Source organism: Mustela erminea, chromosome 20 (genome assembly GCF_009829155.1).
Source record: "Mustela erminea isolate mMusErm1 chromosome 20, mMusErm1.Pri, whole genome shotgun sequence".
NCBI classification, from domain to species: Eukaryota; Metazoa; Chordata; class Mammalia; order Carnivora; family Mustelidae; genus Mustela; species Mustela erminea.
The window spans coordinates 12,425,319-12,441,709 of record NC_045633.1 but is presented as its reverse complement, the minus strand read 5'-3'; the positions used below and the strand labels follow the sequence as shown (position 1 = coordinate 12,441,709).

At 45.1% G+C, this 16,391-nt stretch overlaps 1 protein-coding gene across 7 annotated transcripts in view; it reads right to left on the bottom strand.

Annotated features, from left to right (window-relative positions):
* PARN (poly(A)-specific ribonuclease) overlaps nucleotides 1-16,391 on the bottom strand; it is a 156,995-nt gene that overhangs the window by 70,397 nt on the left and 70,207 nt on the right. The window contains exon 22 of one of the 7 annotated variants that reach the window (XM_032327097.1): nucleotides 689-877. The exons of 4 other annotated variants lie outside the window; for them this stretch is intronic. In XM_032327097.1, the coding sequence (XP_032182988.1) occupies nucleotides 750-877 (128 nt within the window). In that variant the 3' untranslated portion in view covers nucleotides 689-749. Of the gene's footprint in view, nucleotides 1-688; nucleotides 878-6,036; nucleotides 7,141-8,224; nucleotides 8,699-16,391 lie in introns of those variants that run through there. 2 more of the 7 variants (XM_032327099.1, XM_032327098.1) reach the window with 2 other exon arrangements.

Genomic DNA, 16,391 nt, shown 5'->3' with positions numbered 1-16,391 from the left:
TCTCTCTGTGTATGTGTCTCTGTCAAATAAATAAATAAAATCTTAATAAAAAAAAAAAAGGAGTGCATTTACTTCGCCAAAACTGTCATGTGACCCGCTTTGGTTAAAAGTATATTAACAAGAACAGTGCACACAAAGGAAACTAACAGATGATAAAACAAGGAGGCAGCTACGGAAACACAGTGGGATTAGAATATGGTAGCCCTCAGAACAAAAATGTTAAGCTGCGCCAAACACATACACACACACATCCCCCCCCAAACAAAATCTAAAAACATAGTAATTAAAGGAGAAAGAATAAATAAAACAGACCATATAGAGAAAGACTATCCCTATAAAAGCTTGTGCATATACATATATGATAAATAATGACAGAATTGAGGAGGTTTTAAAATAGCTATCAGATTGTACATCCCTCAAAGGAAACACTCTAAGCTCAAAAGATATGAAAAAAAAAATACTGAACTGTCACACTGCTGGTAACTGCATTGGTTTGGTTATTCTGAAACTGCTAGGAATGTATTATGGGAAAATGCAAATGAATAATTATATGGTATTCTATTTCTACCATTCCCAGTATCACTGAGAACCAAGATTCTTGGTATAGGAAAAAGAATATATATATATATGTAAGACAGGTTAAATAAAAAACTTGTAGTCCTAATATTGAGTAAGAAACAGCAGTTTGAACTCATGATGTATGATCTGAAGGAGGGAGAACAAAGAGAAAATAGATTTTCTTAGCTCTATCAAAGGCTCAGAAACAATAACCAACTTAGTACCGTGACGTGAGCACTCGAACACCCAGACTGTGGTCTTGAAACAGTATTTTCATGAAAAGTAACCAGAGCCCCCTGGAGAAGTGCTGATTCCAGGTCTATAACAGAAAATGTCCAATGAACCTTGGATCATGTTATCATACCACAGGACAAGTAAAAAGGACTCAGCCATCCTACAGAGGCTCTCCCTTGCAAAGCTGAGACCACCGGATCATCATCAAGGGTCAAAACGGCCACTGTGAGGGGCGCCTGGGTGGCTCAGTGGGTTAAAGCCTCTGCCTTCGGCTCAGGTGATGATGGAACCCCACATCAGGCTCTCTGCTCAGCACGGAGCCTGCTTCTCCGTCTCTCTCTCTGCCTGCCTCTCTCCCTACTTGTGATCTCTGTCTGTGAAATAAACAAATAAAATCTTAAAAAAAAAAAAAAAAAGGCCACTGATGACATCGCACAGAAGATACTGACAAGCCGAACCGCCCTGAGTTCATAACGGTACTAAAACAACTTACTAGTCACCCTTGAGAATTCTAGTAAATTGACCAACTTTTTCAAGAAGCAATAAATGAAAGGAAAGAATCAAATATATACTCAGCTTTTCCTATCCTCATTGCAAGTCACAGAGAAGTCAGAGCTTCTCTCTACAGATGCATTCCAACAAACAGGACAGAAATAGAAAAGGAATGCTGGAGTTACAACATTGCCATATACCGACCCCTAATGAAGTACCGGGTCTAGGTTGAAGAGGAGGACACGAGAATACGTAACACAACACAAGGGGATGCAATCGGTAAAATGAGGACTACAGGAACCTTCAGACAAATGACCCTGTTTTTTTTTTTTTTTCAACAAATGAAGAGGAAGACTCTGTAAGAGAGACCTGTAGATTTAAGTGACACAAGAGACATTTCAATAATCAGCATGTGTGGCCCTCACATGGATCTTTTTTTTTTTTTTTAGGATTTTATTTATTTATTTGACAGACAGAGATCACAAGTAGGCAGAGAGGCAGGCAGAGAGAGATAGAGGAGGAATCAGGCTCCCCGGCGAGCAGAGAGCCTGATGTGGGGCTCGATCCCAGGACCCTGGGATCATGACCTGAGCAGAAAGCAGAGGCTTTAACCCAGTGAGCCACCCAGGAGCCCCCCTTACAAGGATCTTGACTCAAACAGAAAGTCATGATTTTTGTTAGATAACTGGACATTTTAACAGTAAGTGAATATTTGAGGATATTAAGATAGAACTTATTTTTTAAGAGCAATAATACTGTGCCTATGTTTAAAAAAAGAATCTGTCTTGGCAGCATACACAATGGAAAAAAATATATATATATATTTTTTTAAACCAGTGATTATGATATGGTATCTAGAACATGCTTCAAAGTAAGACAAAAAGGGAGAGAGTGGGGGCGCCTGGGTGGCTCAGTGGGTTAAGGCCTCTGCCTTCGGCTCAGGTCATGATCCCAGTGTCCTGGGATCGAGCCCCACATCAGGCTGTCTGCTCCGCAGAGAGCCTGCTTCCTCCTCTCTCTCTGCCTGCCTCTCTGCCTACTTGTGATCTCTGTCTGTCAAATAAATAAATAAAATCTTTAAATTAAAAAAAAAAAAAAGGGAGAGAGTGGGTATTAGCAGAGACAGAGACAGAACAGGACTGGCCGTGGTAGTGACTGAAGAGCGAGGGGTGAGGGTACAGAAGGATTCATTATGATACTGTTCTTTTTTTTTAAGATTTTATTTATTTGACAGAGACACAGCAGCAGAGGGAGAGGGAGAAGCAGGCTTCCCCCTGAGCAGGGAGCCTGATGCAGAGCTTGATCCCAGGACCCTAGGATCATAACCTGAGCCAAAGGCAGACGCTTAACGACTGAGCCACCCACGTGCCCCGTATTGTTCTGTCTTTGCTGGGTTATCTTTAAAAGTTTTCTGCAATTAAAAAGTTCACCCAGACAACCAGACCACAGGAGCTTGCGTCAGAGAGCCTAGAAGAATTTTCTACAGCCCAAGACTCACCATGGTATTGGCCTCTCCAGTAACAATGCTGCAATGCATTTCCCTTCAGTTTTCCAGTCTAGTTCCCCAAAGAGCTTAATTAACTAAGGTAAAAGATTTGTCAAAACGTCATTTTCGCTCCTTAGCTCTCCCAAGAGCTGTTAGAACAACACACTTTGGCAAACCAAAGCATTCCCTTTTCTTTTTCACATGAAAAAGGAAAATAGAGCACTTGATGTGCAATACGCTAAATTCCTCCCCCAACCTCCGCTGCCAGAATAATCCAGGCAAGGCCTGAGCATCAGCTAAGACACCCCGACCAGAATCTGGCTCCCCTGGAACATGAGCACTTGTGGGACGTAGGAGCTCAAGTAATAGATGGGGAGTCACCACATTCCCCAAATTGAGCTTTTGCAGCTGGTTTTTGAGAGCAAACCAGGGTCGCCAAACAATTCGGTGGCCTGCGGGTCCCATCCCCTGTCGATGCTCCAGCACAACAAACATGCGATGTGCAGCAAAGCCTGGACAGAGTCACATGTCAGTTAAGGGAGCACACGGAGCGATGGACCCTTCATGCACAGCCACAGAGAAATCCTGCTGTTTTCCGTGTGGAATTTCTGTTAAATATGACATAGGGGCAAAGGTAAAGTCGTCCAGCAGGAGAGAGCGAGAAAAGCCCGACACCAACATTGTAAGATCTACGGCCACAGACACCACTTACACTCCAGGAAGAACCAGGGAGAACTCGGCCGGGTGCTGGCGGAGGCGGATGGAGCTAAGACACCACCAGGCAGTTTCCTCCCGCCAGGAATACACAGGAGAGTCAGAGAAAGGAAACTAGCACCTTTCCTCCCACCCCAAATGTAGAGCTGAGCTAAAAGTAAAGAAAAAGAAATCCTTAGGGGGTCAGAAATCAGAGAACTTAAAGCCCAGGGTGAAGGAGAGAAGCAGCAGAGGCGGTGCTGTGGGGGCCGAGACCTGGGGAGCAGCCCCAACACCCCGAAGCTACACTAAGGTCCAGATGTGCACACGCGTGCAAGGGGCAGAAGGCTGGACCCAGAGCCCCACGCCGAGCTGGGCACGCAGAAGAGCTGCCTTCTCCAAGGGAAGGCTGGGGAGGGAGAGGGAGAGGGTTTCGTCTCATGGAGTCAAAGAACAAATCTTGGGGACGAAGGAGAGTGGGTAAAGCTGGGTTTTAATCTGCGAGGATATTGGAGGAAAAAAAAAAAGAAGGCTCTCAGGAGTGGGGGGGGTCCCCAACAGGGCTGCCAACATGAGCCTCCAGTAACAGTCTCTTAATTAGAACTAACCAGGAAGCCTGCAGTCTTTTCATTCCTGCGGCGGTTTGGTTTGGGTAAGGACTGGTGATAACATCTTTAATGGCTTACTTCTTTCTAGGGTCTGGTTATTCTTTGTTGGCCACAGGTGACTGTCATAAAAAAAGACCACCTCCCCCGCAACCCCAACATACACACCTAGGGTAGGGTGGTCTGGTGTGCTCCCTTATCTCTAGTTTCTTTACATCTCCACATTTTTGGGATTTCTGTGAGCTTGATTCTGAAGCCCCCTACCGGCTCTCTCCCTACCTGACCCCGTCTGTCCCTTACTCAAGGGGACAAAGGAACTCACTAAGAGGCCCAGAGAAGTGGCAACCAAGTCTGACCCTGCCAAAGACTGCAGCTGGGAAGAGAGGCGTCGTTGGTAAGAGAAACTGTACCAAGCCTGCTCCACAAGTGGGTGTTAAGAAAAAGAACCAAGCACAGTTTAATAGTAAAGACAGATTGACCAAACTCTCCATTTAAAAGACAGATGTTCTCAAACTGAAGAGATGCAAATTTTAATCTGTCATTCACAAAAGACACATCCAGAGCAACTCAGAACGGTTGAAAAGTAATATGAGAATGGACAATACCAGCCAAAAAAGAAAAACTTGGTAGCAACAAGTTATCTCAGACAAAACTGACCTCTGGGCAAAAACCAAAAGGACAAATCACCAATGAGAACAGCATTCAGCTACCCAAAGCCAACCCTGAGAGAATTACAAGGAAAAACCAACCGTGTCGAAACCACAGTAGAAGTTAAAAAAGAAAAACAAGAACAAAAACCCAACTGTACATTTAGAGATCAAGCAAAGAAAAGCAATCAGTAAATAAATAAAAGAATAGAACTACATTATTTAACAAGATGGCTCTCCTGGACATATGGAACCCTAGACTTCCCAAGGAGAAAAATGACACTTTCTTTCCAAACACTCTGGGAATTTTTGTTAAAGCGAACCAGTTGGGGCGCCTGAGTGGCTCAAGGGGTTGAGCCTCTGCCTTCGCCTAGGGTTGTGATCTCAGGGTCCTGGGATGGAGCCCCGCATGGGGCTCTCTGCTCAGCGGGGAGCCTGCCCCCCCCCGCCCCCGCCTGCCTCTCAGCCTACTAGTGATCTCTCTGTGTCAAACAAATAAGATCTTAAAAATAAATAAATAAATAAATAAATAAGAACGAACCAGGTCATAAAGCAAGACTCAGCTAATACCACAGACCATCCTAACCACCTTCTCTGACATGATGTGAACAGAGCCAGCAACTCCGCGGTGAGGGCTGGGGTACAAATTAGAATAATTTTCACTTTCTCTGAGCACAGAGAAGCCTACCTTCCAGCTAACCTAAAATGAATATTGTATCTATGTATCGAGGTAACCGCTACAGGGAAGGCTGGATACTCACACCGAACAACGAATTATTATGACACAGTATCAAAGGCAGAGCAGCTAACCACAGGAGGGAAACAAAACCAGCCCGGCCCCAGGCTCTCCTGGGAGTGCTGCGGGATTAAGGAGACAAAGAACAAAATCATTCAGGGGAGCCCAGAGACCGACCTATGTAGCTGGTTCTAACCTGTGAGTTTTATTTAAATTCTCTTTTTTCTCAGCCTAAGACACAGGAAACATTTCAGGAGCGGTTGTTTCCCCAAGGCAACTACCTAGTTAAGAATTCTTTGTTTTGTTTTTCCTTATCAGTAAGCGCTCAAAAAAGAGCTGAGGCCTGAAGGCAAACCAGTCTATTATCATAGCTGAGGTCCATCACTGGCCGTTTAGATAATCAAGATTCATTACCAGGTACACCTTCTTGTCCAAACATGAATTATGAAAAAAGATCTTTACTCCTAGAGGCAGCTGTTCACTGCTGCTGCTAAATTACAGCATTAAGAGCCTTCGATTTATCAAGATAAGAAGCCGAAGATCAAGCTCTAACATAATCACTTTTCAAAACACTAGCAAGCAAGGCAGGGGGAAAAGTTCCCTTTATTCAAATGAGAAATCCAATGGAAATTTAGAGAGAAGTCTTTACATTCACTTAAAATACTTTACGGAAAACATTTTCTCTCCACTTACATGTAATTTCCCGAACATTATTCCCTTAAAATGTCTCTGAAGCAATATTAAAACTGATTATCAACTGGTTGTAAAAATTTCTCCAAGCGGGGAACATCAGCAAAGTATAGTCATCGGTGCCATTCAGATCCTGGCCTGTGATCGTGATGTTTATCTTTCCTCATTAGAATCCATTAAATCTTTCTATTACCAGATACCATGATTGTATCCTAGGTATATAGAATACATATATATTATGTATTCTTTAAAATATATCCTTTATTTATATATAAATAAATATAACCCAATGTGGTCTACGTGATGACAAGGAAGAAAGATCTAATTACACGAACAAGGATGTAAAGGAGACTTTAAACAATGACAGATTTGAAAAACAGTCTATGATAGGTATTTTTCAGAACAAATACTAACAATTTTTTTAAAACCAGCACATGGGGGGGCTTGAAGTATTTCCCTGTTTCTACTGTCTGACGTTATCCAGAATACTTAAGAGATAATCTCCTCACAGAATTTCAGTTTGAAGACCTCTGAAGAAAGCATCCAGATTAAGCTCCTATACCACTCTAACTGCAGATGAGGAAGGAAATGCACCAATGGATAAAGGCTGTTCTCCACCAAGAAATGAAACAGATGACACCCTCCCCTCTGAAAGATAAGGATGTGTCTGGGAAAGTCTGGCTTGAGGTTGGCCAAGGCCTGTCAGTGTCCGTACTTAATACTGATAATGGTTCCATCAACGCTGCGGTCACAAAAGGGGCACCCCTCCCCTTCCGAGACAGAAAGGCAGGGCACCCAGTCATTCTCAGATGGAGGTCGGGTGTCTGAGGGAAGTCAAAGGGAAGTCAGTGCGGCCATCTCTGTGGAAACAGCTTCCAAGCACATGAGTGAAGGAGGTGGTGAGCCGGCTGGGTGATCACCGCGGTAGAGGACGGTCCAGCTCGGTGGGTCCAGCACACTCGAAACTGTCCCTCTTCAACATCCACCTGTTAAGGGGTCCTGCAGGTCAAAGGACAGGTCAGAGCTGTGCCGTGATTCCTAGCATTTGATTAGCTCGACAGACCTAAAAACAATGCTTTCCTTAAAACGTAGGCTCCACTAGGGAAAGCCTTCTGGCTGAGAAGAATAAAAGAATCCTCGACTACTATTTGCTCTTAGTCCATCTCAGCTCTTTCCTTTTCAAGAGATAAGGTGCCAGTTAAAATGAGGCTGAAACGAAGAGCCTGGCCAGGTAAACCCCAGATTCCCAGTTTTCCCAAGCCTCACCATGTGATGGAAACATTAAGATAGAAGCTGATGACCAGAGGGTTGATAACAAGAGAAAGAAATACAGACAACACCATCTTTGATTAAAGTCAAATTCAAGGCACAAGAATTAAAAGCAGAGATGTTCAAGATACAACCGGATGTAACAAATCTCAATCCTTTAGCTAGAGAACTATCATTTTTCTAAAATGATTAGTCATAATAAACTGAGGATACGGCTCCATGTTCTCATGTCCCCCAAGAAAGACTCTTTGTCTCCTCCATTCACCTCCCTGTCTGCAGACGCTCCAAGTGGTGTGCGAGCCACCCGCCAGGCTGCGTCACTAGGACAGCCCAGTGCGGCTGACGGGCAAGAGCCCCATGGCTTTCTAGAAGCTCTACAACAGGTATCTGTCCTTGAATCACAAACAAAACGCAGGCAGCCCTGAGGCCTCTGGGCCGAACCCCCTGAAGGAGAAAGGCAGACAGAAAGGAACAAACAGTTGTGTCTCTGAAGTCCGGCTCCTGCGGAAAACCAGGGTTAGAGACGCGAGCCACATTCTCCTCAAGCCATCAACACGCACTCCTGCTGCACGTGTGCTCCCATTTCGTGATACCTTATTGGATATTCACTGTTGGTTCGTTACTGATGAACTTGCCAACAACAGCACTGTTAACTCGTGCGTGGACAAAGTGTATTTGACACCGGTGCGTTCTCCATAAGGCACATCAGTCTTCTGGTGCTCAGGAACATGGGGCAGCATTTGGGCACCGTGCTGGGGTGATGGTGGGGGTGATGGTGGGGTAAGGGTGGGGGTGGGGGGCTGCTGCAAAAGGCATAAAACCACGGAAACCGTGGTCCTAAAAATTCCGGGAAAGGGCGCTTGTTCACAGCCTGAGAGCCGCGCCGTGAAGGCCGAGCGTCACCTTGGCCTTGCTCCACCTCAACTGGGCGGTGTGTGCGCCGGGCGGCTCAGACGCTCGGCCTTCTGCGCACGTCCGTGAGTGGCCGCAGAAGCTCCGTGAGTGCTGATTTTGAGGTTACGAAAACATTTTAACGAGTAGGTAAATGCACAAATGCTGAATCTGTGCAGAACGAGGACTGCCTGTACTTTCAAGACCATTCCCAAACCAGATTCCCAAACCGAGTCTGAGAATAGACCCACAGACCCTACCTTACAGCACTCTTACAGACTTCTCTGTGTCTACGAATCCGTAATCCTCCCATGACTGATGATGCTTCCCCCGTTAACAGAAAGCTGCCCCCATAAGGAGTGAAGTGGACCAACCGAGAAGGCTCGGAGGGAGACCCCTAACGGCAAGAAGAAGAGGAGAATTAGAACGGCAGCCCAGCTGTTGGGAGCCATGGGCAAGAAAAGGGCAGACGGCTGAAAATCACTGTGGCAACGGGTCTGGTCTTTTGTTCAGTCGGCATGGGCAGGAGATTTCAACTGGAAGCCACTTACAGCAACAAGCATGGCCTCCCCCCGAGGTCCACGTGCAAACACCAAGAGGTTTTGCACCCAGTCTCCACAACGCTGCAACGCATACTTTAAGTAAAATCAAGGGAGCAATATTATTTTAATGGCTGATTTTCTGAAAGCGGGGACAGAGGGAAGAAGTGAACACTGACTGAGCAGCTAGACCCAGACACTGTGCTGAGAACATTACCTTTACGACCTCCATCCATTGTTCCCAGCCCTGAGCAGCAGATTTTCCCAGTGGCTGAAGGCTCAGAGAGGTTAACTCAGGCACCCAAGATCACACAGCTTTACTCCAAGTCCGTCATACCATCTGGGGTTCTTTCAAGTGGTTAAAACAAACTGAGAGATTGGCTCAGGTAGTTCAACTTGGTTGAACTGTCCATTAAGCACTGAATTGTGCACAGTATTTCTTAGAAACATCATGAGTCTTCCTCTAGATACTTAGATCTTTTCCAAAAAAGAATAGGAAGAAATGCTTTCTGGGATGCCTGGATGGCTCAGTCAGCTAAGCCACCGCCTTCGGCTCAGGTCATGATCCTAGGGTTCTGGGATTGAGTCCCACATCGGGCTCCTTGCTCAGCCGGGAGCCTGCTTCTCTCTCTCTGCCTCTGCCTGCCACCCTGCCTGCTTGTACACACATTCTCTCTCTGAAAAATAAATAAATAAAATCTTAAAAAAAAAAATGCTTTCTGTCTATGGAAATGCCTCTCATCTCTATTCGTAAGTCTTCAAACCAAACCACGGGAGACTGCGCAGGTTGGAGGAGATAATGGTGAGGAGGTGACCTCCAGCTGACCCATGGGCTGGCTCCCCCCAATCAGAGGATCTGCACTCACCCCCTTCCCTGCCTACTGTTCCCACAGCGGGAGCTGTTCCAAGGACACAGCCTTGAGACAGGAAGGTGCTGTGGAGACCATCTGGGCAGTCCATGGGACTGAACCCCATGGAGGCCTCAACATAAACTCTGAAGACTCTGGCCAGCAGGTGCAAGCCTGAGACAGGCCTCGGACGGAAGTCCCCTTGCTTTATTAAACCTGCTGCCTCCCGGCCTGGAGGGGTCGGACTCCTTCTGAGGTCTCCCCTTGTCCTCTGAACACGGGAGCAATACAGCACGGAGCAGATGTGATCCTCCTGCCTTCCCAGCAGTGCCACTATACCCCTGAGCGAGCAGCCTAACCAAGGCTAACCTGGTGGCGGGTCTCCCCCGCCCCGGATTCTGAAGCTTTGATCCCACAAACGTCCCCTGTTGCCTGTCCAGTGACACACTGCACGGGACTACGTCGTGAACACCGCAGCCTCAACGTGCGCACGTTACTTGGCGTGAATGAGCATTTAAATGACAAGTGTGACTTGAGGGAAAGGGGGCTTGGCTGCCGACACGACAGCACCACCTTCTGGCTGGTGGCATGCTAGTTAAGACACAGAAAGTCACTGCCGCAGTTTAAAAGCACTTGAACTGTTCGGTCATTAATCCAGAAGGGCGGCAAAGGAGGAAATTCAGTTTTTTCACAGAATCTGAACAACGTTTGTGGTAAGTAAACTCCCTCAGAGACCAACCCCAGAACATAAAAAATGTTAACGGGAGGTCACTCCTGAGTGTCATTCTGCCTCTGGACACGATACAGTCACACCCAGCCTCTCAGCTCTCCCGGACTGCAGAACCTGTCAGGCCCGCCCAAAGAAATGCCTTATCAGGGCCCCCGCATTCACACCCATACCCTACTGGGCGTGTAAGAGAGGCCCTCCGCAGCTCACACACCACGGGAACCAAAGCCCTCTGCATCCGACCCTTTCCAAAGACATCTTCCCCGGGTAGGGGACGGCAGGTGGGGCATCAGGCTCTCTTGGGTCCTAACAAGCTGAGGAAAGACGGGAGCGCTCACGATGACTCAGCATCTGCACGTTTCCCCCCACGTACAGGACTCCTTGGAGAGATGGTGCTAGAGATGGATCTCAGGCCTGAGGTACACTGGGTTTCAGACCACAGCTGCTGCCACAGCTTAAGGGTCCAGACCAGGAGACCCCATCAGTGGAGAGACAGGACGGCCACAAGGAGCCTCAGCACTCTCAACGATGTCCCAGGCTCTGCTGCCAGAAGGGACCCCTGAAGTCAGTTTCCAGGCCTGCTCTCTTCAATGCCAAAGCCTTACCGCCTGGTCAAAAAGGGGCTTGGGATGTGAGCTTCTTCCTGAGCTTCCTCATCAGATATATCTGTCCTCCTTCCATGAGGAGGCCCAAGCAAAAAGGGACGGACAGCATGGTGAGATGTTTAAGCAGAATATCCCCTTCTTGGAGAGAGCATGGAAATCTCCTGGCCAGGGGAGTTGTAATGTAAGGGAATGAGCATTCTTCCCAGGGGCCGGCCACATGAAATCTCCCACTGCAAACTGCTCTAGAGAAAGGAAGCACCTGAGGATCAAGGTCTTTGTCAGAGCTATGCTCACTGCCTCCCATATACTACTAACACCTGCCACGGTGCTCAGCATACATGGAAGTTTCCTAAAGCCCATGAGTTCAAACCTTCGTGACCACAACCTACAACGAGACGTTTTTATTAAAACCTGGGGCACAAACACGTACATCCGTGTGTACAGATCTATACCTGAAAAAGGTTACATGCAAAAAAGCAAGCCTGCCTTCAATATACAGGACTCACTCGGAAAGTTTCTAACTCTGTCCTTTTATAAAAATGCTGGTCATACTCACTAACATGATCTCACAACCCGCTGACAGAGTCAACTACCATCTGACGAACACTGGCGGACACTGTCGCCAACATCCACTCGGATTCCTACTTCTCGTGCCCACATGCCTGGCTCTCTTCCCCGCCCTCTCTCATGGACCACACCAAGATCTCTCCTCCAAGCCTCCCCAGCCCACACCAAACATCTTCCCAGATACCAAGGATGTGAAATTACCACCGCAGCCATTCCCCACCAGCCTGGTCTACTGAGTGAGGGAAAGCGCGTGGGACAAGATTTGGCTCAGGCCCCTGAACATGAAAACACCTGCCTGCCATCTGCATTCTTTCAACTGGTCATTTACCCCCTACCTTGACTCGCTCCAGCAACGTTTAGCTGTTTATCAAAAGATGGGTCCGTCAAGCAGAATTTCTTTTTTTATGATCTTGTTTGTCAAGGGATAATTTTCATGAACGCTAAATTAGGAACTGAAGTGCACTGTCACCAATTCTTGGAAGCCGATGGCCCATTTATTACTCCATGTAGCATTTATAGATGTGACAGGTTCCCAGATAAATTCAATTTGGCCTCAGTCTCTCAGAGAAGGCTACGAGCTAGAGTAAATGCAAAACCAACCTTCTAGACTTTTAAAAATAAATAGAAGTTGTTCGAATATGTCCATCTATTTTTGCCTTGGTGCTATAATGCCACTGGGCGACTATGGAAGAGAGCCACGGGGCTGGGGGAGGGGGGGCAAACTCGGACAACAACCCAGCTTTCCAAAGGCTGCTCCTTGTTTGGTCCACAATCTTGACACTCAACATCTGGAAATTCTTTCAAAAGCCCCAGACTTCTAAAAGAAAAGTAGTTAAGTGTAATATTTTATTTTAAAAAACTTCATTTAATTAAAAAAAAACCACCATACCAATATTACAGCAAGATTTATGCAGAGGATGAAATTCAAACTCCTATTTTTAACACACAAATTCTGTGTTTCTACCGTCTAACCACACACACCCCCGCCCCAACCACACGGACCCTCTGCTCCAGTCCTACCAAAGGATGTACTACTGGTCCATCTCTTCACCAGGGCTTTCTCAGCCTTCCTCCACCAGGCCACCTCCTGGGATCAGCACAGGCATCACCTCCTCCAGGAAGCCTCCCGGGCTGACCCTCTGCATCTTCATGCCAGTCTGGGTGGGTTCTCCCTCCCTCATCACAGCACCGAGCGTGTGCTGTCCAGATACCCGTCTGCATCGTTAGACCATGAATTCCTTGAGTGCAAAGACTATTATTTTGTCTCTATTCCCCATCTAAATTTAGTCCTTCGGTTTCTTCAGCAGGAGACAGACAAATATTTATGCGAAGCTTAACACTGCAGATTTCAAAAGAGAACCATCTTGTTAAAAACCTTGCAAAATCCCTTCATAATTATTCTCTTCTCTGTTGTTACTATAAATACACTGAACACAGACACTTAAAGGTACCTAGCAATATACAGTGATAAGTCAGTAAGGCTTACACACCATGTAAAACACAATTACAAAAATGCACCCCTAAATGTGACCCTGCTCATGCTTCAAAGATACAAACTTACTTCGGGAATTAACAATTACTAAAATCAGTGGGTGTCCTACATGCAGCTCATATTTCTTTAAGCTATACAATATGCCTTCATGATTTATTTCCCTTCTATTACCTCTATGATAACAATACAGGATTTGTGTGGGGGGAAGAAAATCCCAGTTTCAAAGTTTTATTTTACTGTGTCGTCTTTTCTAGGTTCCTTTTCTCAGTACTACAGCAGTTTGCTCCCTGGCCTTTGATGCAACGGGAAAACAAATCAGTTCCCTGCATTTCTCCAATTAACGTGGGAGGACAAAGGGCAATCCCACCAGTTAGGCAGTGTGATTTGTTCTAAGTTATTTTAAGCAATGTTTGCTTTTTATAATCCTCCGACATGAAAAATGCCAAGTAATGCCTAGATATACTGACATGGGGTGTACAAGTTCAGGCAAAATCATCATCTGAAGTGCTAGGGTCACCACAACCATCAATTGTAAGTTACCCAACACTCCGGTGGTCTAGCATTTTCTGGCATTTTTGCTAAACTTAACAAAGTGACATCCATCCTGTTACTAAAGTGATATTTGGGCTTCTTTCCAGGACAAAAGAGGGCAGGTTGCAAAAGTACCCAGCACTGGAAATCTTATCATTAAAGAGCATGTTTCAAAACTGTTTCAAATTCACCCTTTCAGAAACAGGAGATTTAAACCAAGAAGTTGAAGAAGGAAAATCCAAAGAAACGAATTCCAGGAATTTCATGATTAGAGATAAGATACCGCAAAATAACCACAGTCAGTCATACAAAGACGTTTCAAAGGCAAGACATTTTCCTTTGCTCCGCTCCTGCACATATAAAAAAGCAAGTAATAACGTTTTCATCTTAAATTTAAATACTTTAACCCCTAGGTAATACCTGTCACTCTACAAACTAAATAAATGAATAAATGGGGGGGGGCCACAATAAACTAAAACTACCTGTAATCCCACCACCCCAAGAGATTCACTGGTAATGTTTTTAGTAACAAAATATTATTTCTAATTAGCCACTGAGTACCCCCAAATCATTTCACTTCTACTATTTCCAATTTGCTAAAACCAGATTTATTTCATTCTTTTTTTAAAAAAAGATTTTATTTGTTTATTTGACAGACAGAGCTCACAAGTAGGCAGAGAGGCAGGCAGAGAGAGAGGGGGAAGCAGGCTCCCCACTGAGCAGAGTCCAATGCAGGGCTCGATCCCAGGACCCTGGGATCATGACCTGAGCCGAAGGCAGAGGCTTTAACCCACCGAGCCACCCAAGCACCCTGATTTATTTCATTCTTAAAAACAGATTGTAAAACACAGAATCGTGGATGAGGAAACAAGGCAAACGTGTGAAGACAGACACAGCTAACCTACTTAATCAGCCAGTTCACTCTTTCCGGTGACAGAAACGACATCAAATGGCCCTGGAAGCCTCCAGAATAAGAATCAGAGACATAACGTTTACACTGAGCCCTCAAAGTTAGTCATCAGGGGCCTGGAAGCAATCAGGCAGATCCAGCTCAGCCTTCAGTCTCCCACTGCCACCCACATTCCAAAAATTTACCGAGAGCGAACTACAACTGTGGTACTAAATCAGGCACAATGGTCCTTGCTTTCCAGAGTGTTCTGCATAACCCTAAACAGTATACACAATGAAAATATCAGCAATCAAACCTACCACTGCATTCTAGTGATTATCTGAGTGCACATGGAGACACATATATTTGTGGTCATACAGATTCAGTATGTCTATGTAAAGGTGCCAATATAATTAATTTGTTAAAACGTCAGTGAAAAATCTCAGGGGGCTTTCTGAGTGACGCTAACAAATGATTCTAAAGCTCAATCAGAAGAATAAATAAAAGCTTATTTTGGAACCGGAATCAAGAGTCCTAAAATTGCTTAAATTAAATGTCCACAAAGAGAATTGTTAAAAGAACCGTAAAACAATATGCAAAGTATACATTAGCTTAGATGAAATATACACTTAAATACCACAACAGAAAGGTAAACCTCCAATATTACTGCAATTATCTTCATTAGTAAAAAGAGGGGCACGGGATAATATTTTTAGTTTTCTGTAGTTTAAAATTTTTCTAGTAACAAAAATAAATCATCACTGTTTCATAAGAAAAAAATGAGTTGTTTTTAGTTTTTTTTCAAGATTATTTGAATCTAATGATTTTGCTTCTTCAGAATTTTTTTTTTTAAATGAAAGATACAAAGACTAAGTAAGGTACACAGATGCTCTTTAAGGAATTTAGGGCGCCTGGGTGGCTCAACCAGTTAAGTGTCTGACGTTGGCTCAGGTTGATCCCAGGGTCCTGGGATGGAGCCCCATGTTGGGGGAGGCAGGGGGTGGGGTGCCCTGCTCAGCTGGAGGCCCGTTTCTCCCTCTCCCTCTTCCCCTCCCTCCTGCTTGTACTCTCTCGCTGTCAAATAAATAAAATCTTTTTTAAAAATGTAAAAAAAAAAAAAAAAAAGAATTTGAAATAATAAACTCTTGTCATCCCAAACGGATATAAATGCAATGCATCCATTAAAAGAAAACTCTCCCAGAAAACCGTGTGACAGCACGAGAAATGCTCATGACCTAATATTAACTAAAAAATCATATCCAAAAATGCATCTGAAGTCAGATTCCAACTGATATTAAAAAGTCATGAAAAGGGGCACCTGGGTGGTTCAGTGGGTTGAGTCTTTGCATTCAGCTCGGGTTATGATCTCGGGGTCCTGGGATCAAGCCCCGCATCTGGCTCCCTGCTCAGCGGGGGGGGGGGGGGGGGGGGGGGGGGGGGCGCTGCTTCCCTCACCCGCCCCCCCCCCGCCTCTCTACCTACCTGTGATCTCTCTGTCAAATAAACCAATACAATCTTAAAAAAAAAAGTCATGAAAATACTCATCTCTACAAAATAAAACAACTAAAAAAGAAATATGAGTCAAAATACTACTAATATTGATGTCTAGGTTGTGAGACCATGATTGAATTGTTTTCTTCATATTTTCAAGTATCACATTTTCAATAATGAACTTGATTTAGTCTAAATCTGGGGGCAGGAGAACACAACATGAGCAGTTTGCTATGAATGATACAACAATTAAATATGACAGATCTGCTGAATATTCTGACAATGCAACACAAAGCTGACATTCTTAGATCCAGAAAACACAGCCTCTAGAACACAAACATCAAACCCAATGCCCTGGACCAGAAACAAATTAACGGAACACAAAAAGTCAGCCTCCAGAG